The sequence below is a fragment of the Microcaecilia unicolor genome, chromosome 2, assembly GCF_901765095.1.
Source record: "Microcaecilia unicolor chromosome 2, aMicUni1.1, whole genome shotgun sequence".
Lineage (NCBI taxonomy): Eukaryota > Metazoa > Chordata > Amphibia > Gymnophiona > Siphonopidae > Microcaecilia > Microcaecilia unicolor.
Window position 1 is genome coordinate 97477091 of NC_044032.1, and position 20794 is coordinate 97497884.

The 20794-nt window shown below is 46.2% G+C and overlaps 1 protein-coding gene across 2 annotated transcripts in view; it reads left to right on the top strand.

Annotated features, from left to right (window-relative positions):
* Positions 1-19459, top strand: part of SETD9 (SET domain containing 9) — a 38495-nt gene extending 19036 nt beyond the window's left edge. The window contains exons 3-6 of one of the 2 annotated variants that reach the window (XM_030193153.1): positions 3071-3194; positions 11531-11646; positions 14881-14986; positions 19190-19459. In XM_030193153.1, coding sequence (XP_030049013.1) covers positions 3071-3194; positions 11531-11646; positions 14881-14986; positions 19190-19277 — 434 coding nt within the window. In that variant the 3' untranslated portion in view covers positions 19278-19459. The remainder of the gene's footprint in view (positions 1-3070; positions 3195-11530; positions 11647-14880; positions 14987-19189) is intronic. The other variant, XM_030193154.1, reaches the window with a different exon arrangement.
* Positions 19460-20794: the final 1335 nt, after the last annotated feature.

A 20794-nucleotide genomic window follows, 5' to 3' on the forward strand; every position in this document is an offset into this window, starting at 1 on the left:
CTCTCTACCCTTTTCCAGGCCCCTTTCAGATCCTTATCACCCTCTCTCCCTCCTTCCAGACATTCTTTCTTCTCACACCTTCCCTCTCTCCAGATGCTCTCCTAACTCCCATCCTTCTTCCCTGTCATTCCCCCTTTCTCCGTTGATCTCATCGCACCACCTTTCTACAGATACTTTACAATATCACCCCTTTCTTTGTGCCTTCCCTTCACCCTGACTCCTTCTCATCCTCTCTTTCCAGAGGCTTTGACCCCTTCCCTCCTACTCTGACACCTTCTCCTTCTACTTTGATGCCTACTCGCCACTTCCTTCCCCCTCTGACCTCTTCTAACCCCTTCCTCTTGTCCACGCCAATGTTCTCCCTCCCTTCCTCCCTTTCTGCAATCTGAGCGCCTTCTCATCCTCTGCTTCCTTCTAGAGGCTTTCAGGCATCCCGGGTGCTTCCATTCACCATGGCTGCGCCAGTCACAAACCCTGACACCATCTAACAACAGACAGCAGGAAATATATTGAATTCTAGGTCATCATCTGTTGCTATAGGGCCTGTCTTATGCAATGAACCACAAAATCTTCCAGATCATCATGAAACTGGGTCTGTGACAGCAGGGGATGATGTGCAATTAAATGCACCCCCTGCTGCTGGTTATAGTAAGAATACCTGTTGAGAAAAGCAAGAGCCAGAATGCCTGATTGCTGTCAGTCAACCCATAGTGGCCCCTCAAGCCTCTTATGCTCTCTTGTATAATATAATTAGAGATACAATTTGTATTTGTTGATTGAACTAGATCTATGTTACAAGAAATGGAGGAAATGGCTGAAAGAGCAAGATCACTGTAAGGCAGGTGTAGGGGAGGAATGGTAGAAGACCGGAGACAACAAAAGAATAGGAGAACCTGGAAAGACAATTAGGAGAAGGTAGATAGAAGACAACAGAAAAGGGAGACTGAGACCATCATGGTTGGAAAAATAAAATGCCCAGTCAACACAGGTAGAGAAAAAACACAGTTTATTTTGAATTTTAAAAAATATATCACCTTTGAGAAATGAGACCAGCACACAACAGTGGAGGAGACCAAAAAAAGATCTTACATCAAAGGTGTCCAATAAACAGTTTATTGAGATCATTGATGTCTTTTTATTTTCCTCATTATGGCTCTCTTCCCGTGCGACAATGCCGATGAAGCCCATTCAAGTGAATGGGCTTCGTTGGCATTGCCGAACCAGGGACCGCTAGCACAGCTTGATACAAGTGGCCCTATGTAAGGAAATGTGTTTCTATTTTTATTTCTGTAGTGTTGCACAGTGTGGCTTCATGGGATTTCTAGTTTCGTTTTTGGCTGCATATTTATATTTCTAATTTGTGATCCCTTATTTGTATTTGGTGGATTTCTGACTGTATTTTCCATTTGTGTTCTAGGTAATGGATTCTGCTAGCATGCAGTTTTTTTGTAGAGATCTGTAGCAGTTCTATTTGCTCTGTTTTCCCAGGAATGAGTCTATGGGAGTTGTGCTGTCTTTTTCATAATAGGATTACTGTTATGGTATGATAGGTTTGCTATAGGCTGTAAGTCAGGGTTGGGAAACCACAGTCCTCAAGGGCCACAACCTAGTTGGGTTTTCAAGATTTTCACAATGAATTTGCAGATATTTATTTGTATGCAATGGAAACAGTGTTTGCAAATCAATCTTATGCATATTCATTGTGGAAATCTTGAAAACCCAACTGGGTTGTGGCCCTCAAGGACCGTGGTTGCCCACCTCTGCTCTAAGTGGTCGTTGCAATGTTTTGCATTATTTCATAATGTATCTGGCAGTCGGCATAGAAGGGAAGTTGTATTGTTGTTACTGAAGGAGTCACAACAATTTAAAATTAAACTTTAAATAAACATTTTTAAAGTATGATTTTATAGAATCATTCTTGGAAAGAATTAGGGGGGGGGGGGGGGGGGAGGGTGGTCATGATTATTGTTCTGTGATCTTGGGCTCTGATTCTTTTAAGTACCTGTTAATGCCTCTGTCCTCTGCTCATAAGCATGCCTGTGACCTCTTTTCTCTCTCACCTCTCAAGTTTCTTTCTGACAACTTTGCCATGGACTCACAGCTGATAGCAGGACAGTAGAGTTAATGGCATGGCAGGCCAAGTGTTTTTCTAGCCATTCTTCCTATCATCAGTATGTCTCCCGGTGTGCAATACAAATCTGCAGAGTATGAGGCAGGGGCGTAGCCAGACACCAGATTTTGGGTGGGCCTAGGCAAGAATTGGGTGGGCACCAAGTGTTCTTCCCCCCCCCCCCCAAATAAAATCTCAGCTGGTGGAAAAATGCTTCTTTCCACCTTGGCAGCAGGAATGCACTGAAAACTGAGCATGCGCAGGTGCCGGTGTTGTGGAGAGTAGTGCTTTTGTTACCATCAGGGGGAAATTTTCAGCTGGCGGAGCTTGGGATTCCCACCAGTTACCACTAAACATGTGCTACTGTTGGGTGGGCCTGAGCCATAAATGGGTGGGCACTGGCCCACCCAAGCCCACCTGTGGCTACGCCACTGGTATGAGGCAGGTCAGACTGCTGGTCTGAGTTGTGACCCATGTGGGAAGGAGAGATACTGGTGACAGGAAAAGCAGAGAAGCACTAGGCCCTCCACACTGCCTGCTGTGCTCTCCTGCTATCAATCTGGGACTGGACTACTTTGAGGGAGAGAGCAGGGGGCCAGAGGTATTATGTATATAGGGAGGACACCTAGTACACATGGTACACCTCTACATGGAGTTAGTAGTCACACATTTGTAAGGGCATGAATATGTATTCAGTTTACTGAGAGTATAAGCCTGGCAACACATCTTTATCAGATAATTCCTTTAGTAGCAGCTGTTTTACTACCTTGTTTCCTTGGTCTGTTGGAAAAGTGCTGGAACTTTGCTGTTTACTGGTTTGAATCATGGTCATTGTGCCTAAACGTGCATGAACAACCTTCTTGTACACAGTATCCCTAGGTTCTAATATAAAATCTGGCATGAATGTGCAAAAATGTTGGAAGCAAATCAGACTTTTTATTGTCCTCTGTCCTACAACAGGTACAGTATACCAGAAGCATGAACCTATCTTCTTCCAGTCCATTGGAAATCCATTTGTTTTCCGATGTATTGATGGCATCCTGATTGATGGAAATGACAAAGGGATTTCAAAAGCTGTGTACAGGTAACTATATACCCAAAAGAAAGAAAGAAACGCAGAGATGTATATTGTTATCCAAAGCTTTTTTTTTCCTGTCCCTTCCCAATATGAAATATCTTCAGCATTGCCCAGCTTTTATCAATCATCTCCACTTAAGTAAGGCTCAAGTATGGCAATGCCCTTATGGCATAGAGGAGGATGTAGCCTTGCAGAGCTAGCCCCATTACTGCTCTTTGATTGGCCATAAGAGAATATTTGTATAAAATGCATCTATATTCAATGTCCTATTTTATGTGTATTTTATAAATGCAGTATGTAACAAACCAATAAAGAAAAAAAATAGGTAAAGGAGCACCGAAATGCTTCTGTCTATGGCCTGTGCCCACTGGTAGAGTCCTTGGACCAAAGTTAGCATGCAGGAGTTAGTCTACAGACCTTTGCCCTGACTGAGCTTGAGAGGTTTCCCCACAGAGCCCCAAGTCTTTGCCCAATGGCCTTTTCTGTATGGCTAGAGTAGTAGGACCCCATGGGTATGCTACCAGTGAGTAGTGGCTGTTCTTTCCTTTGACTCCCTGCCCATTACCCTTTCATGAAAGAGAATTGGCAGGCCTAAGGAAAAGAAAAAGCAGAGAGGTGTTTAAGGCTGTTGAAAGACTTGGGGGGGGGGAAAGGATGGGAGGATCCTCTCACCTTGGTAGTCTTTCCCCAGAGCTAAGGGAATTATACCCATATGAGGAGAACAACTCCATAGTCATTAGATTGTTCAGCCAAAAGAAACTCTCCTTATTATGCAGGTGGTTTTAGCACTTCATATGCCCAGGTGTTACAAGAGGAGGTTTCTGAAGGGGATCCAGTCTTGGGCTTCAAAAGTCATAGAGATCCTTCCCCCTTTACAAGGCATTTTTTTAGGTGGCACTATGTGAGGGTAATTCAATGATGTTCATGTATATTGGGGCCGAACCATACAAAATTTTGTGAATTAAGGTACATAGCTTGAATGATATTCTATCTTTTATTGGCAGTCAATGCAAATCATACAGAAGGGGGGTTGCTTTGGGAAAACATGGTAGTCTGAATATGAGATGTGTGGCAGTGTTTTGAGTGGTTTGTAGTTTTTTGAGTAGAGGAGTATGGTAGCCGTGTTAGTCCACTCTTAAGGTTATCAATAGAAATCAAACAAAATAAAACATGGAAAAGAAAATAAGATGATACCTTTTTATTGGACATAACTTAATACATTTCTTGATTAGCTTTCGAAGGTTGCCCTTCTTTCTCAGATCGGAAATAAGCAAATGTGCTAGCTGACAGTGTATATAAGTGAAAACATTCAAGCATTACTATGACAGTCTGACAGGGTGGGTAGGAAGTATGCATGGGGACATCAAAGCATATCATGGATATTATAACAGGATGGGTGTGGATAGGTGAGGGAAGGGTGATCAACATAACTCTGTTGATCACCCTCCCCTCACCTATCCACACCCATAGTTTTTTGAGGAGATCCCCTTTAAGTCCTGCGTAAATAGAGTTGCAGTAATCAATTTTTTTTAGGACTAGGGGTTGAACTAGGGTATGGAAGACTGGTTTTACGAAGAATGGTCTTAGTCTCCTCAACTTCCATAATTAATTGAAGAACCTTGAGTCCACTTTGGATATTTGGTTATCTAGAGTGAGAAATTGTCAATTGTGATTCCTAAGATTTTCATAGTTGAGTCAAGGAGATATATGATGTTCTCAGTGGTAAATGATTTAAGATTTATAGTGTGATGAGGACTAGTAACTATTAAGAATTTTGTTTTATCGGTGTATAGTTTTAATTTGAAATTCCTTGTCATCAGCAGCCGATGAATCCATTACGAATGGGTTGTGTCCACCTACCAGCAGGGAGAGATAGAGAACACTGAAAACCATAGTGCCTCCTGGACGGCTAGCTCCATCTGCCTCTCAGTATTCTCTATCTCCCAGCAGGGTTGGACGCAGCTAATTCAGTTCCTTCAAGAATCTGCCTGGGGTGGCGCCTGTGCTTTTGCCAGTTGTAGCAGGGGTGTTGTGGCTATTGCAGCTCCACTTTAAAGGCACATAGGTTAGCCCTTTCCCTGCCTTACCCTTCCCCCTATGTGGATGCAGGCATATAGGTTTGCCCTGTCTCTGCCTTTCCCACTCTCTTCTATGTGGGTGCAGGCACATTGGTTCGTCCTTTCCCTGCCTTTCCCACTCTTCTCGACCTCCGGAGTGCCTCTGTAGCTGTTGCCTCTAACTTTCCTCACAGCGTTAAAAAAAAAAAAAAAAAAAGGGACGCGCTTGTTAGTGCTGCGATTCTGAGGCTATCTTCTGTCTGTGCAGCGTGACCAGAGCTTTGGGACTCGGTTGGGTGAGGTAAGAGCGTCTTGTAGCTCTTCCGGGGAGGGCCCGCGATCGGGGCGTTTTTGGCGTGAATCCGCCATTTTGAAAATTTCTGCCGTTTTCGGCGATGGCTGCGGAAGTTCTTAAGCGCTGTTCACGTTGTGGCAAGCGCAGATCAGCAGCGGGGCTCTGTAAATCGTGCTCTTCAGACATCACGGCTGGCTCGAGCATGGCGAGCGATGTCTCTTCCCGCTTGGTGGAGCTGGCAGCGGGCGCCATCTTGGATGCGCCGCATGGCCCGACCCCCGCAGGAGCGGAGGGGTCTGAGGCCGGAGGGGAGTCTCAGATGGAGGCTACCAGAGGAGCTGCTTGCCTTGGATTGGAACCGGGAGACCAGGGTGAGCCTTTCTCCCCTGAGTTTGTGTTGCTTTTACTTAAAGCGTTCATGTTAAAGAGGGCTCTGCCGCAGGTGTCTGACTCTGCGTTGCTACCTGGTTCCCCTCCGGTGGAGGCCAGCCCGGGATTGCCGTCAGGCATTCTTTCCCCAGACAGTTGGCCGCATGACAAGCGTAGAAGGGTAAATTCCCCTTCAGAGAGTGGCGCACCCCCCTTCCCCCCCTCCCCCCGTGGTTGGGCTGTGGGGATTCTGAGGGGTCTGGTAGGCCTTTGTGGTCTGAGGAGTCAGAGGAAGGTGCTGGATTGCCACTGGATCCAGATGATCCCACCGTGGTTAGGATTTTCCACCGCGAGGAGCTGCCAGCGCTTATTTCTGATGCCTTGCAGGCCCTCTCTTTTGAAGATCCTGCACTTGGCGAGGACTCCTCTGGTAATCCGAGGATGGCAAGTACTAAGAAGCCTGCTCGAGCCTTTCCTTTGCATGACTCTATCCAAGAGCTTATTTCGGCTCAATGGGCTGACCCCGAGGGGCCTTTGAAAGTTGCCAGGGTAATGGGGCACTTATACCCTCTTAGTGAGGAGCACTTGGCACGCTTGGCCGTGCCTAAAGTAGATGCCCTAGTCACGGCTGTGACGAAGAAGACTACCCTCCCAGTGGAGGGAAGGGTCGCCTGAAGGACATGCAGGACTGACGGCTGGAATCAGCAATGAAACAGTCCTTTGAAATTTCAGGCCTAGCCTTATGGGTGTGCAGTTGTTATGCTGCTCAAGCCTGCCTCGCTTGGTTGCAACAGGCAGTGGAACAGCCCGGGGATGGAGCAGAGCCCCTTGTGGAGGTGGCACCACAGATGGAGTCGGCCTTGTCATTTTTGGCTGATGCCCTTTATGATCTGGTCAGAGCCTCGGCTAAACAGATGTCTGTGGCGGTGGCCACTCGCCGCCTTCTATGGCTACGGCATTGGGCGGTTGTCATGGCCTCTAAGCTATGGTTGGTGAAGTTGCCCTTCCAGGGCCTTCTCCTATTTGGTGAGGAGTTGGAGAAAATTGTCAAGGGCCTGGGGGATGCCAAACCCCAGCGGTTACCAGAGGATAGGCCGCGGCCTTCTTCCAAGGGTCAGGCGGTTCTCTCCTCTGCCAGACCTTGCTTCCGTGAAGCTAGAAGGTACCGCCTGGGATGTTCTGCTGGGTTTACTTTGCGTGCCCGTTTTCAGCAGAGGAACTCCTTTTGCTCGGACAAACGCGCCACAGCGGCCGGTTCAAGGCCTGGAGTTCATGGGCGACCCTCTCAATGATGGTGCGCCAGCCCACTCCTCGATTCCTGCAGTTGGAGGACGTCATTCCCTCTTTCTTGAGGAGTGGGTCAAGATTACCTCAGATCAGTGGGTTTTGGACCTGATCAGAGACGGCTACAGATTGGAATTAACTGCCCCGGTGAGAGACATGTTTTTGGAGTCCCAATGCGGCACTGCCGTCAAATGGGCAGCAGTAGAGGAGACCTTGCAAGGCTTGTTGCACCTGGGAGCGGTGATCCCTGTGCCTCCCGCCGAACACGGCTACAGTCATTACTCCATTTATTTTGTGGTGCCGTGAAAAGGCGAGTCTTTTCAGCCCATTCTCGACTTGAAGAAAGTCAACGAGTCACTCAAAGTACGGCATTTCCACATGGAAACCCTGCGCTCCGTCATTGCGGCGGTACAGCCAGGAGAGTTTCTCATGTCTCTGGACCTGAAAGAAGCTTACTTGCACATCCCTATTTGGCGCCTGCACCAACGGTTTCTCCGGTTTGCGGTGTTGGGAAAACACTTTCAGTTTCGGGCCTTGCATTTTGGCCTCGCCACAGCTCCCCAAACCTTTTCCAAGGGAATGGTGGTAGTAGCTGCCTTTCTCAGGCGAGAGGGTATCCGGGTTCACCCGTACCTCGATGACTGGCTCATCAGAGCGGACTCTGCAGAAGAGAGTCGTCATGTAACAGCCAAAGTGGTCTCAGTACTGCAATCTCTGGGCTGGGTCATCAATATACCCAAAAGTCACCTGACCCCCTCTCAATCTCTAGAGTATTTGGGGGTTCAGTTCGACACGGCCTCGGGGTTGTTTTTTTTACCTGAGCAAAGGAGGTGCAAGCTTCAGACCCAGGTCCATCTGCTCCTGAGGATGCCTCGCCCGCGAGCTTGGGACATTGTCCAGCTCTTGGGGTCGATGACGGCCACCCTAGAAGTGGTGCCTTGGGCGAGAGCGCACATGAGACCGCTGCAGTGTTCCCTGCTACAACGTTGGTCTCCCATTTCCCAGGATTATCAGTGCAGACTCAGTTGGCTCCCTGCGGCCCGACTCAGCATGGAGTGGTGGCTCTCAGACAGCAAGCTGCGGCGAGGAATGCCGTTAGCGCTCCCCGACTGGTGCCTGGTGGTAACCGATGCCAGCCTGAAGGGCTGGGGAGCTCATTGCCAGGAGAGGCATGCCCAGGGTCTGTGGACACTCGAAGAATCGAAGTGGTCCATCAATCGCTTGGAGTTAAAAGCAATTTTCCAGGCGTTGCTGGCCTTTCAATCGACCTTGGAGGGATTGGCTGTCAGAGTGCTGTCGGACAATATGACGGCAGTGGCCTACATAAATCGTCAAGGTGGAACGCAGTGCAGAGCACTGGCCGCGCAGGCTGCTCAGATTTGCCACTGGGCCAAGCTGCATCTACAGTTCCTGTCAGCAGCTCATATTGCAGGTCAGAGCAACGTGCAAGCCGATTATCTAAGCAGACACCACATCGACCCAGCGGAGTGGGAGTTGGCAGACAAAGTGTTCCTTCAACTCTGTGCCAAATGGGGAACGCCCGTAGCGGATCTGATGGCGTCAAGCACAAATGCCAAAGTCCCGTGCTTTTACAGCAGATGGAGAGATCCTCGCTCGGCGGGGTTGGATGCCTTGGCTCAACCCTGGCCTCTGGGCCTCCTATATGTGTTCCCTCCATGGCCCTTGATAGGGCGAGTACTCCTGCGAATTCGGCTGCACCAGGGAGTGGTGATTCTCATTGCCCCGGATTGGCCCAGGTATGCGGGCCTCCGGCGGATGCTGGTGGAGGCTCCTCTTCCTTTGCCTCTGGTACCGAACCTGTTGACGCAGGGCCCGGTAACCATGGAGGATCCCTGCCACTTTGGTCTTATGGCATGGCTATTGAGAGGGTGCAATTGAGAGACAAGGGCTATTCTAACAAGGTCATCTCCACTCTTCTTGCAGGCCCGCAAGCGGTCCACTTCCGTTGCATATGCCCGGATTTGGCGCCAGTTTGAGGCTTGGTGTGTTCCAAAGGCGATCACACCCATGCGGGCTTCTGTCTTGCTGATTCTTGACTTTTTGCAGGATGGTGTACAAAAAGGCTTAGCCTATAATTCCCTGCGGGTGCAAGTGGCAGCATTGGCATGCTTTTGAGGGAAGGTCATTGGCCTCTCCTTAGCTGCACATCCAGACATTGCACGGTTTCTTAGAGGGGTGCTTCGGCTCCGTCCTCCCGTGCGGGCACCTTGTCCGGCTTGGAACCTGGGGCTGGTATTGAAGGCTCTACAGGGTTCGCCCTTTGAGCCGCTGCGGCGGGCTTCAGAGAAGGATATGACTTTAAAGGCAGTCTTCTTGGTGGCCATCACATCGGCGAGACGGGTGTCTGAGCTCCAGGTTCTGTCCTGTCAAGACCCATTTCTGCAATTTTCGGAGTCCGGAGTAACAGTACGTACTGTGCCTTCCTTCCTGCCTAAGGTGGTTTCAGCGTTTCACCTAAACCAGCCTATTTTTCTGCCCTCCTTTTCTAGGGAGAAGTTTCCAGAATCCTTTGGGCAGTTGCACCTTCTGGATGTGCACAGGGCTCTGTTGCAGTATCTGCAGATATCAAATGCTTTCAGGACCTCTGATCACCTTTTTGTATTGTTGTCAGGTCCTCGCAGAGGGTCTCCAGTGTCTAAAGCCACTATAGCCCGTTGGCTTAAGGAAGCCATTTTTTCTGCATATCTGCTATCTGGCCGGCCTCCACCTGACGCCTTTAAGGCACATTCCACAAGAGCGATTTCCTCCTCTTGGGCTGGAGCACTCTCTCTTCAAGAGATATGTAGTGCAGCTACTTGGGCTTCTAAACTCTCTTTTGCCCGTCATTATAGGCTGGATGTGGCTGCCAGGAGGGACGCACTTTTTGGAGCACAAGTGCTTGCGCGTGGTGTGGCTTGTTCCTGCCCTATCTAGGGATTGGTTTGATACATCCCATTCGTAATGGATTCATCTGCTGCTGATGACAAGGAAGGGAAAATTAGGTTCTTACCTTGGTCATTTTCTTTCCTTTGTCACAGCAGATGAATCCATGAGCCCTCCCTGATTGACTCTGTTTTGTGTTCAGTTTTTCCTGCAGACATGTTCCCTCATTGGGAGAAGTTGGAAAACAGTCTTCAGGATTTCTGTTCTACTACAGGAGGTTAAGTTCGTCCCTCCTTTGAGTTACTGCCCCTGTTCTGGGGTCTTCGTTCGCTGTGGGTAAAGTTCATGTTATTCTACTTTGTGGTGTAACACTGCTTTGGAAGTTTCAAATACTGAGAGGCAGATGGAGCTAGCCGTCCAGGAGGCACTTTGGTTTTCAGTGTTCTCTATCTCCCCCTGCTGGTAGGTGGACACAACCCATTTGTAATGGATTCATCTGCTGTGACTAAAGGAAAGAAAATTACCAAGGTAAGAACCTAATTTTCCCTTGGATGCCCAAGATTCCATTAGAGAGATACCCAACCTGATGATATGAGTAATTTCATTTATTTCTTTATTGAATGGAATGTAGATGGTAACATAATCTAAAGGAAACAACTCACGTGATCCCAGAAAACACTCAGGGGTTAGAGCCCTCAATCTCCTGACCAATTTAGGGGTAGTAGAAGCATTTCAAGACAGAGGTGGAGAGTGGGTAACAAAATGTGAGAAAGGAGTGATCTGACCATGGAATAGGATAGGTAGAAAATGAAAGTGAGCTATTACGTGCAGATGTAACTTAATGGCAATTTTGAATGCTCAGTAATTGCAAAACTTCATGGTAATGTTTCGAGGAATGGTAGGGGTTCAATTATTATGTTACATAGGGGACGAATTACTAATGCATGTTAACGCAAGAGCATATACCATGCACTACCTGCCACTTGTGCAGTTAATATTCATTGGTGATATGCATTAATTGCAGTTGGTGCTCCCTCTGTTTTTCCACCCCCTTCCCCACATTATCATAAAATTGCATGTTGGGTGTTTAAGCTTTATACTACTGATGGGGTATAGCCAAAGATTCCATGTGAAGATTCTGTGCAGTCTTCTTCCTACAACCCTTCCAGTGCATCTCAGCCCTCATCTGTTTTTTTTTTTTTTTTTGTTACATTTGTACCCCGTGCTTTCCCACTCATGGCAGGCTCAATGCGGCTTGCATGGGGCAATGGAGGGTTAGGTGACTTGCCCAGAGTCACAAGGAGCTGCCTATGCCTGAGGTGGGAATTGAACTCAGTTCCCCAGGACCAAAGTCCACCACCCTAACCACTAGGCCACTCCTATTTAGTTTTGAATGGAGACTTTCCATTGTGCTGATATGTTCCAGTCACTCCCCTACTGTGCTTTAATTGCAGGTCATGCAGCAGGAGAGACCAGCTGGGTCCTTTTAAAATGAGTGATGTCACCTGGCTTACTTCCTGTCCACAGAATCCTCTTGCTGTTGGGCAGTATGTTAATAATTGCTCAACTGGTAAATCCGAGTGTGTGTGTGTCTAACATTTTGGAGATTTGATTTTGGGGATCAGATTCACTTTTTTAATTTTTTCCATCCAACTGAATCCAAAATAAAAAAAAATAAATTATACATAAAGGGTTGAAAATGTTTGGGGACAAAAGAACTGTCTGAAAATTTAACAGAATGGCCAACACAGATACAGACACACACACATCCACAGGTACACCTTCACACACAAACAAAGCAGACACACATGCAAGCAGAAGATTTTGAAATAATTCCATGAGGTATGTTCCTACTACTACTACTACTATAAATCATTTCTATAGCGCTACCAGTCGTACGCAGCTCTTCACAAATGAACATGAAGAAAAGACAGTCCCTGCTCAAAAGAGCTTACAAGTTCCACTTATTTTCCCCACCATTTACCTCCTCAAATTACTTCCACAACCCTATCCCTGCTGGGCTGGGATTTAGTAATTCACATGTATGTTTAATTCTCTTTGTTGAAATTCTGCTGTGAAAATTAGTAACTGAAATGTAGGTTTCTTAATGGTTGTAATGTGCAGTGACCCTTAGGGGCCCTTTTATTAAACCGCATAAGCATCTGCACGTGCCCAATGTGTGCCAAAATGGAGTTACCACCAAGCTAAAGTGTGGCTCTTGCGGTAATTTCATTTTTGGCACACGTCCAATACATGCATCCGAAAAATTATTTGCGGGCGCGCTGAGTGGAATTTGGCGCGTGTAGGTCATTACCACCTGGTTACCGCGTGAGACTTTCCTGCTAGGTCAATGGCTGGCAGTCAGGTCTCAGACTCAAAATGGATATGTGGTAATTTTCATTTTGCCGCACGTCCATTTTCAACAAAAATTTTTAAAAGGCATTTTTTACAGGTGTGCTGAAAAATGACTCTGCGCACGCCCAAAACACATGTCTACACTATCGCAGGCCATTTTTCAGCACGCCTTTGTAAAAGGGCCCCTTAGTGACTGAACTATGTAGTTTGATACTTGTTGCAATATGTACAGCCTTCTAGTGGTGAAGCACGGCAATACCTTTCACTTTGATACTGTGGCAACCTGTGATCTAAATGTACAATACATTTTTGAAACCTGTTCACTATGACATTTAAAAGTCTAGTTTCATTTTATTATTATTTATAAACCAACAGAATGTTTGGGACACACCCCAATTCGTCTCTCCCCTCTCCCCATGTCAGAGAACATCCAGACACATACAAACATGTGTGTTCATACATACTCATATGCACACACCTACACACACATGGAGCGGGGTTAGAAAGATTTCCATGTCACGCTCTGCATGCTTTCCCCACTTTTTTTGAGAGCCTTTCTTTGTTTTCCCATATCTTTCTGCAGCGGCTACAGCTCTGAGGTGAGTGTGAGACTTGGGGGATAGGTCTAGGAACATTTTCAGCGACAGAGGTGCTTTCTTTTTCTAGGCAGCTGTCATGGACTTCTACCAGCTATATTTTGTGAAGGAGGTGGAATTTCAGAAGTGAAAGTACTTTTTGGGTAGCGGAATGAGAGGTGGTGTTTGAATTGCATGGAAACTGAACAGTTTCAGTGCAGCCTAAGATGGCATATAGTAAGTCAGCTGCTCACAGAGGGGCTGATGCAGAAAGCAACTTCAGGCTTAGCTGCAGGTTCACGCAGGGTTTTTTTTTTTTTTTTTGTTACATTTGTACCCCGCACTTTCCCACTCATGGCAGGCTCAATGCGGCTTACATGGGGCAATGGAGGGTTAAGTGACTTGCCCAGAGTCACAAGGAGCTGCCTGTGCCTGAGGTGGGAATTGAACTCAGTTCCTCAGTTCCCCAGGACCAAAGTCCACCACCCTAACCACTAGGCCACTCCTCCAGTAATGTACAGAGGAATTGTGCGTGGGTGTTAGCTTGTGTGGAAAGACACAGCGCAGGCTGTATTAAAATGTATGCTGATGAGCTAATTAAAGTATTCCGTGCAATGCAGAGAGTACACCGCCCACTTTTGAGTCTGTGTATGCTTCGGTCTACTAGATTCATGTCCAAACTCTGAGCAACAGCACAGAGGAACAGAGAGCTTCCATTCCTGATGGACTGGAGAGGAGCACTGCCTCTTCTGATGCCAACAACGGTACCCAATGAGACACTGGCATCGATGAACAGGTGATGGACAGACCATGGACTTCCAGGATCAGTTGGAGCAGATCCACAGTTGGCATTGATGCACTCGAGGCTTCAGCATCACACTGAGCCAATATCTGCTCCAACTCCTGGTCCTGGTCCTGGTAGAGAGGAAATAGTGCACTAGCACTTTCTCCACAGGAGAGAGAGAGAGAGAGAGAGAGAGACCCCGGCGCCAGGCCCCCCTTGGAAGCCCGGATGTGGGGAATTTTGCCCCCCCCTCTCGGCGGCCCTGCTGTTCAGTCTTCCTACCTGGCCTGATTCTGATACTTTGTAGTATTATGAGGTTGCTGCTAGAAGTCACAACAGCCATTTTGAATCTGGAGCTACGATGGACAGAAGTGAAGATTTTTCATGCCCTTTGTACCCTAGACCACTAGAGATTTTAAAGATAGGCCCAAAGGGGCCTACAAGGGATGGGGGAGGGGTGGTGGAGGCCATGTTAGGAGGAACAATGCCCTTGGGGAGGGGGATCACAATGGAGGGGCAATCGAGGGGGTAGGAGGTTGAGAGGCCAATGCTTTTGGGGTGGGGGATCACAATGAGGGGCCAATTCTCTTGGAGAGGGAGGGGGAATGGTATCACAATGGAATTAGGAGGGGAAGAGAGGATTACAATGGGGGGTCACGCTCTTGGTAGGGGGGAAAAGGAAGGGGCCAATAGGACTCTTCAGGCCACCCACATGGAAGTTATCTGGGCACCAGCTGATATGCAGTGCTAGTTTGTGTATAGCTAACTAGGTAAAGATAGGGCTGCTTTTTATGTGGTTCTAGCTGCCCGATTAGCTATCTGAGCATTGGCACTGAATATTGCTGGTGTCTGGAGAAGTGCTGGCTCTTCCTGATTCCATTCTTGGACCGCCCCAACACTACCTGCATTGTGCTGATATTCAGCAGTACTATCTTGTTCAGTGTACAAGAGCAGTATAGTAGGACATTGGTTCCAACAAGATTAGTACCCAGGCAAGAGTTTGTGTATCTGCGTAATCAATTTAGTTAAACAAAGGAAAATATATTCATTATTATTGCTCTACTTAAGTTTCTGTCTTCTCTTTTGTCAGACAGGGCAGCTAACGTATGTTATCAGGAGTTTGATGTCCTGGAAAATTTCCCTCTGGAACTGAGACGGTACCTTCCAAATATCAACTACAGTAATGACATAGAAGGGTTGGTAATACTTCAGTTGCAGCTGCTGTGTAAACTATACTGAGCTTATCAGTGAAGAATCCTCTGTTCTCAGTGTCCACCAACAGGAGTCAGAGAGAAATGCTGCTCAGCTGGAGGGCAGTTCTATAACCATGTGCCTATATAGAAGTCCTTAGATAAAAGAAAGTAGACGCCTACTTCCTTTATAGAATACTAGCGTCACTAGGTATATATGCATGTATGTCGTTAGGTGTAAGTGCTCGTCAGGGTTGGCCTAATGGTATCTAACACCCTAGGTGAATCTTCAACCATGTGCTCTCTTCCCCACCTCCATGAGTAACTCATGGCCATATCCGTCCCCACTTCCATCCAGTATATCCCTTTTTCCTCCCTTCCCTCTCTCCCCCAGACAGCCAGCAGCTTTACTCCTGCCAATGTGGCCAACATCCCCTCTTTCCCTTCCTGCTCACCCCAGGTAGCCAGTGATCACCTTTTCCCTTCCTATCCACCTCAGATGGGCAGAATCTCCCCTTCCCTACTTCCCATCATCTCTACTTCCTTCCCTACCCACTCCACCTGGGTCCAGCACTTCCCCTTCTCCCTCTCCATCCACCACCTCCCCCACCCCCAGGGTCAGCATCTCATCTCCCATTACTTCCTCCAATCCTAGGTCCAGAATCTCCCCCCCCCCCCCCGTCTTCCCTTCTCCGTTCTGCTACTGTCACCCTATTTCTTCCAAGGCCACTGCCAGTGCGAAGCCTTCCAGCAGAGGCCCACACTCAAGGGCTAATGCATCCTTCCCTCGACCCAACAGGAAATGCATTGTGGCGGATGGGACATGGCAGTACATGAGTACAGGCCTCTACTAAGACTCTGCACTAGCTCAGAGTAGTTTTGGAGTAGCCCCAGAAGACGTAGGGTGACAGCAGAAGCATAGGGAAGGGGCTAAAGATGTTGGACCTGGGACCAGGGGAAGGAATAGGAGAGAGGATGCTCTTTTGCAACATTGCTGTCCCTTCCAAATGCTGCCACCCTAGGCAGATGCATAGTTCACTTAGTGGTAGGGTCAGCCTTGGTGCTTGCGGCTAAATCCTGGAGATCTGCACATAAAATTTATAGTATTCTATAAATTAGGTCCCACCCAGGCTCTACCTATTGTACACCTACCTGTCAAATATGTGCTATGTATACTATGGGTGTATTTACAGAATAGTATTTAGCTGAAAATCTGGCATTTATATGTATGCCAAAATTCTAATCCAGGGGTTTTCAACCCAGTCCCTGGGACAGACCCAGCCAGTCAAGTTTTCAGGATATCCACAATGAATACAGTATGCATGAGATAGATTTGCATACAATGGAGGTAGTGTGTGCAAATTTATCTCATGCATATTCATTGTGGCTATCCTGAAAACCTGACCGACTAGCAGGCTTATTTTCGAAAGAGAAGGGCGCCCATCTTTCGACACAAATCAGGAGATAGGCTTCCTTCTCCCAGGGTCACCCAAATCGGCATAATCGAAAGCTGATTTTGGGCGTCCTCAACTGCTTTCCGTCCCAGGGATGACCAAAGTTCATGGGGGCGTGTCGGAAGCATAGCAAAGGTGGGAGTGGGGCGTGCCTAACACATGGGCGTCCTCGACCGATAATGGAAAAAAGAAGGGCGTCGCTGACGAGCACTTGGGCGACTTTACCTGGTCCATTTTTTCTTACGACCAAGCCTCAAAAAGGTGCCCAAACTGACCAGACGACCACCAGAAGGAATCAGGGATTACTACTACTACTACTTATCATTTCTATAACGCTACTAGATGTATGCAGCGCTGTACACTTGAACATGAAAAGACAGTCCCTGCTCGACAGAGCTTACAATCTAATTAGGACAGACAAACAGGACAAACAAGAGATAAGGGAATATTAAGGTGAGGATGATAAAATAAGGGTTCTGAACAAGTGAATAAGGGGTAGGAGTTAAAAGCAGCATCAAAAAGGTGGGCTTTTAGCTTAGATTTGAAGATGGCCAGAGATGGAGCTTGACGTACCGGCTCAGGAAGTCTATTCCAGGCATATGGTGCAGCAAGATAAAAGGAACGGAGTCTGGAGTTAGCGGTGGAGGAGAAGGGTGCAGATAAGAGAGATTTACCCAGTGAACGGAGTTCCCAGGGAGGAATGTAGGGAGAGATGAGAGTGGAGAGATACTGAGGAGCTGCAGAGCGAATGCACTTATAGGTCAATAGGAGGAGTTTGAACTGTATGCGGAAATGGATAGGAAGCCAGTGAAGTGACTTGAGGAGAGGGCTAATATGAGCATAACGACCCTGGCGGAATATTAGTCGTGCAGCAGAATTTTGAACAGATTGAAGAGGAGAGAGATGGCTAAGTGGGAGACCTGTGAGAAGCAAGTTGCAATAGTCTAAGCGAGAGGTGATAAGAGCGTGGATGAGGGTTCTGGTAGTGTGCACAGAAAGGAAAGGGCGAAATTTGGTGATATTATAGAGAAAGGCTTGCATTTGGTTGTTTCTGAGATGAGCGTCCTCGGTTTCCATTATTGCCAAAAATCAGGGACGACCATCCCTAAGGACGACCATCTCTAAGGTCGACCTAAATTTTGCGATTTGGGTGTCCCCGACCGTATTATCAAAATGAAAGATGGACGCCCATCTTGTTTCGATAATACGGGTTTCCCCGCCCTTTTGCCAGGATGTCCTGTGAGGACGTCCTCAGGAAAACTTGGGCGCCCCTTTTGATTATGCCCCTCTAGGTGTGTCCCAAGATTTGGGTTGAGAACCACTGTTCTAATCATTTACATGGATAATGCAAAATGCACTTTATAGAACTAATTCCCTGCTGTCTAAGGTTATAAACTCATCACAAGCATAAATAACATATTTAGTTGTACCTTGCAATATCAGTTTTGGGGCACTTATAGGCAAGTACTCAGAATCGGAATGCCATGTCTTTAGTACTCTCACTCGCTTTGATTTGCTGTGTTTGTATATTGATCACAAGGTGTGTCACACTCCAAAAATGATATTTGTGCTGCCTCTTCAAGACATTTAGGAAGGTAGTTACAAATGTTCGTTAAGGCAGCAATGCACAATATATGTCCCTTAATGTGCATTAAAGTCAATAATGTCTGTTATGCTACTGTAACACATGTTATTTTGGTTACTATGGGGTAGCTAATAATGAATGCAAATGCATGCAAAAGACATCCTTATTTTGTAAATTGAATTATAGAGCTTGCCTTACCCTTATAGGGCAGCCCAACCCCTAGTGGTAGAACTGTGAGACTACTGATAGGGGGCATAGGTGCCATTATGAACTTGATACCAACAATGGCTAGAGAGACTGAGGATCGCTCCTGCTTGGCCTAACCTAGACCACCAAGGCTGGTTTAAAGTGGACCATGGAGGTGTGGGGTACAGGTCATTGTCAATGATGGGGAGCCTTCTGGTGGGGGACAGGGCTTGACTGCATTCTATAATGTGTCTTTGAGAGTAAGGAGGCTGTGGGGAGTTTGGGGGGGGAAAGAATTTGAGATACCTTCAGGGGGAGGGGGAGGGGAAGCCATTTCTCTTTTTCCTACACTGATCCCTTTAAGAAATGCTCCCTGGGAGCATCAGGCCATGTGTTAGTGGCCCAAGCCTCCTAGGGAGCAGGATAATGCAGCTTGTGAGGTTTATCACAAGTTGCATTATTTCTATACTGCAGATTAGTGACTCCCACAGTTAACTAAGCTGCACAAGCAGCTTTTACCACAGCTTAGCAATTTCCCCCCTTAATGACAAATTTCATTTTAATAAAGTGAACTTCTGGTATCCTTCCAAATATTGTTCCTTAATAAGTTTAGTTGAAGACAAAAGTTCATTAAAATTGTTTTCTTATGGGATAGCAGTTTGTTGCTGGGCTTACATGTACAAAGCAGGCTTTGGAAGATTGCACAGCCTCTATGAGAGTAAAAGTATGCATATAGCGTTACAACACATGTACTTCTACTACCACCTTGGAAAAGTATGTGTGCTTTCTATTTATGGCTGACAAAAAGTGCATTTCCAAAGGGGGATGGGGTGAAATTAAACTTCACCTATAAATATCTTGTATTCCTGTTGTTTTTGGCAGGCATTTGCACTAGTTTGTATTCAAGTGTGTGCTATAATTATTCCATTTAAGAAGCTAATTGATGAATTTCAGAACTAAGTAGCATTTGGTTTTCTTTTACAGGCCCTTGAGGTGTGTGGTACTTGTTGCACTCAGAGACATCAAAGAAGGCCAAGAACTGCTCTCCAATTATTACACAGTTGTACATTGAGCCAAGAATGACATTTATATACAGTGCGTTCTCGCCACTCACAATAGTATGTTTCGTTAAAAAAACATTGCAAACTGTGAATTCATGAAGACTGAAACAATGGCCTTAGGGCAGTGGTTTCCAAACCTAGTCCTGGAGGCACTGCAGCCAGTCACATTTTCAGGATATCCACACTGAATATTCATGAGAGATTTGCATGCAGTGGGGGCAGTGCATGCAAATCTCTCTCATGAATATTCATTGTGGATATCCTGAAAACCTGGGGTGCCTCCAGGAGCAGGTTTGGGAACCACTGCTCTATGGAAAAATTGGGGTTAGTTTCCACCTATACCTATGTTTCCACAAACCATGGAAAGCAAATAATTATTCCTGTGGGAAATATAGGGTTAGGTTCCTGCATGGGACTGAAGTTAACAAAAACGTGTTTCTTGCTCTTAGGATTGGTAGCTTGCGACTCAATTCCTGGATGCTTGCTTGATTGCCATTTCCAGTAGCAAATGCCAAAAATGTGAAAGCAAGAGAAGGATGTTTTGAAATGCGCATGTCTGCGAATATGCAAAAAAGCAGCGTAAATGGCAAATTGCAATTTCTGTTTACAACTTCACAGATGCACTGATCAGTGAATACTGATTGCATGAATAACAAGAATGCACCGTATACAATAGCAGAAGCTATTTATTTTGTATAATTTTTTTAGATCCATCAGTTTTGCAGATAATAGCAGGAATTTGAAAATACTATGATAAAATAAATACTTATTTTTATATGATGTCTGGTTTACAAAATATTTCTCTTGAAAGCTCTTAATAGATCAATATAAAATATCTAGAGTATTATATAAGATCTTTATTTGATGTAGCATGTATTTTTCCAAAATGAATTTGCTGACTGTATAACATCATTCATGTTCTTAAAAACAATGTTGCTGAGTACTGAAACATAGATACCTTTCCTGGATAACAAATCTAGAATATGCTTTTGGTGCTGTTACAAAGATGATTTCTACTGACCAAGACTGAATTTTTTTTCTGAAAATATGGTAAAATTAAAGTTCTGAGCTAAAGAAAGATGAACAAACACTAAACGCCTGGAAACTACTTCGGAGGAAATACAAATATACCATAAAACAGACCAAAAGGCTACATTACAAAACAATGATAGGACCAAACTACAAAGACACATACAAACTCTTCTACCTTGTGAATAAATTGTTAGACACCACACTAGTTACAACCAACAGCAAAGACATACCAGGTGTCGACGACCTTGCGAATTACTTCAAGGAGAAAATTATACAACTACGACTTAAAATACCCGCCAGCTCTATTGAATACGCCACACTTCTAGACTGTCTAGACCCAGAAGACGGAATATACCCAGCAGACAGAACCTGGATCGACTTCGAATTACTATCAGAAGACCTCATCTCTGAAACACTCAAAAGATTAGCCAAATCCAACTGCAAACTAGATATATGCCCAAACAACCTCATGAGATCAGCTCCTCAACAATTCATA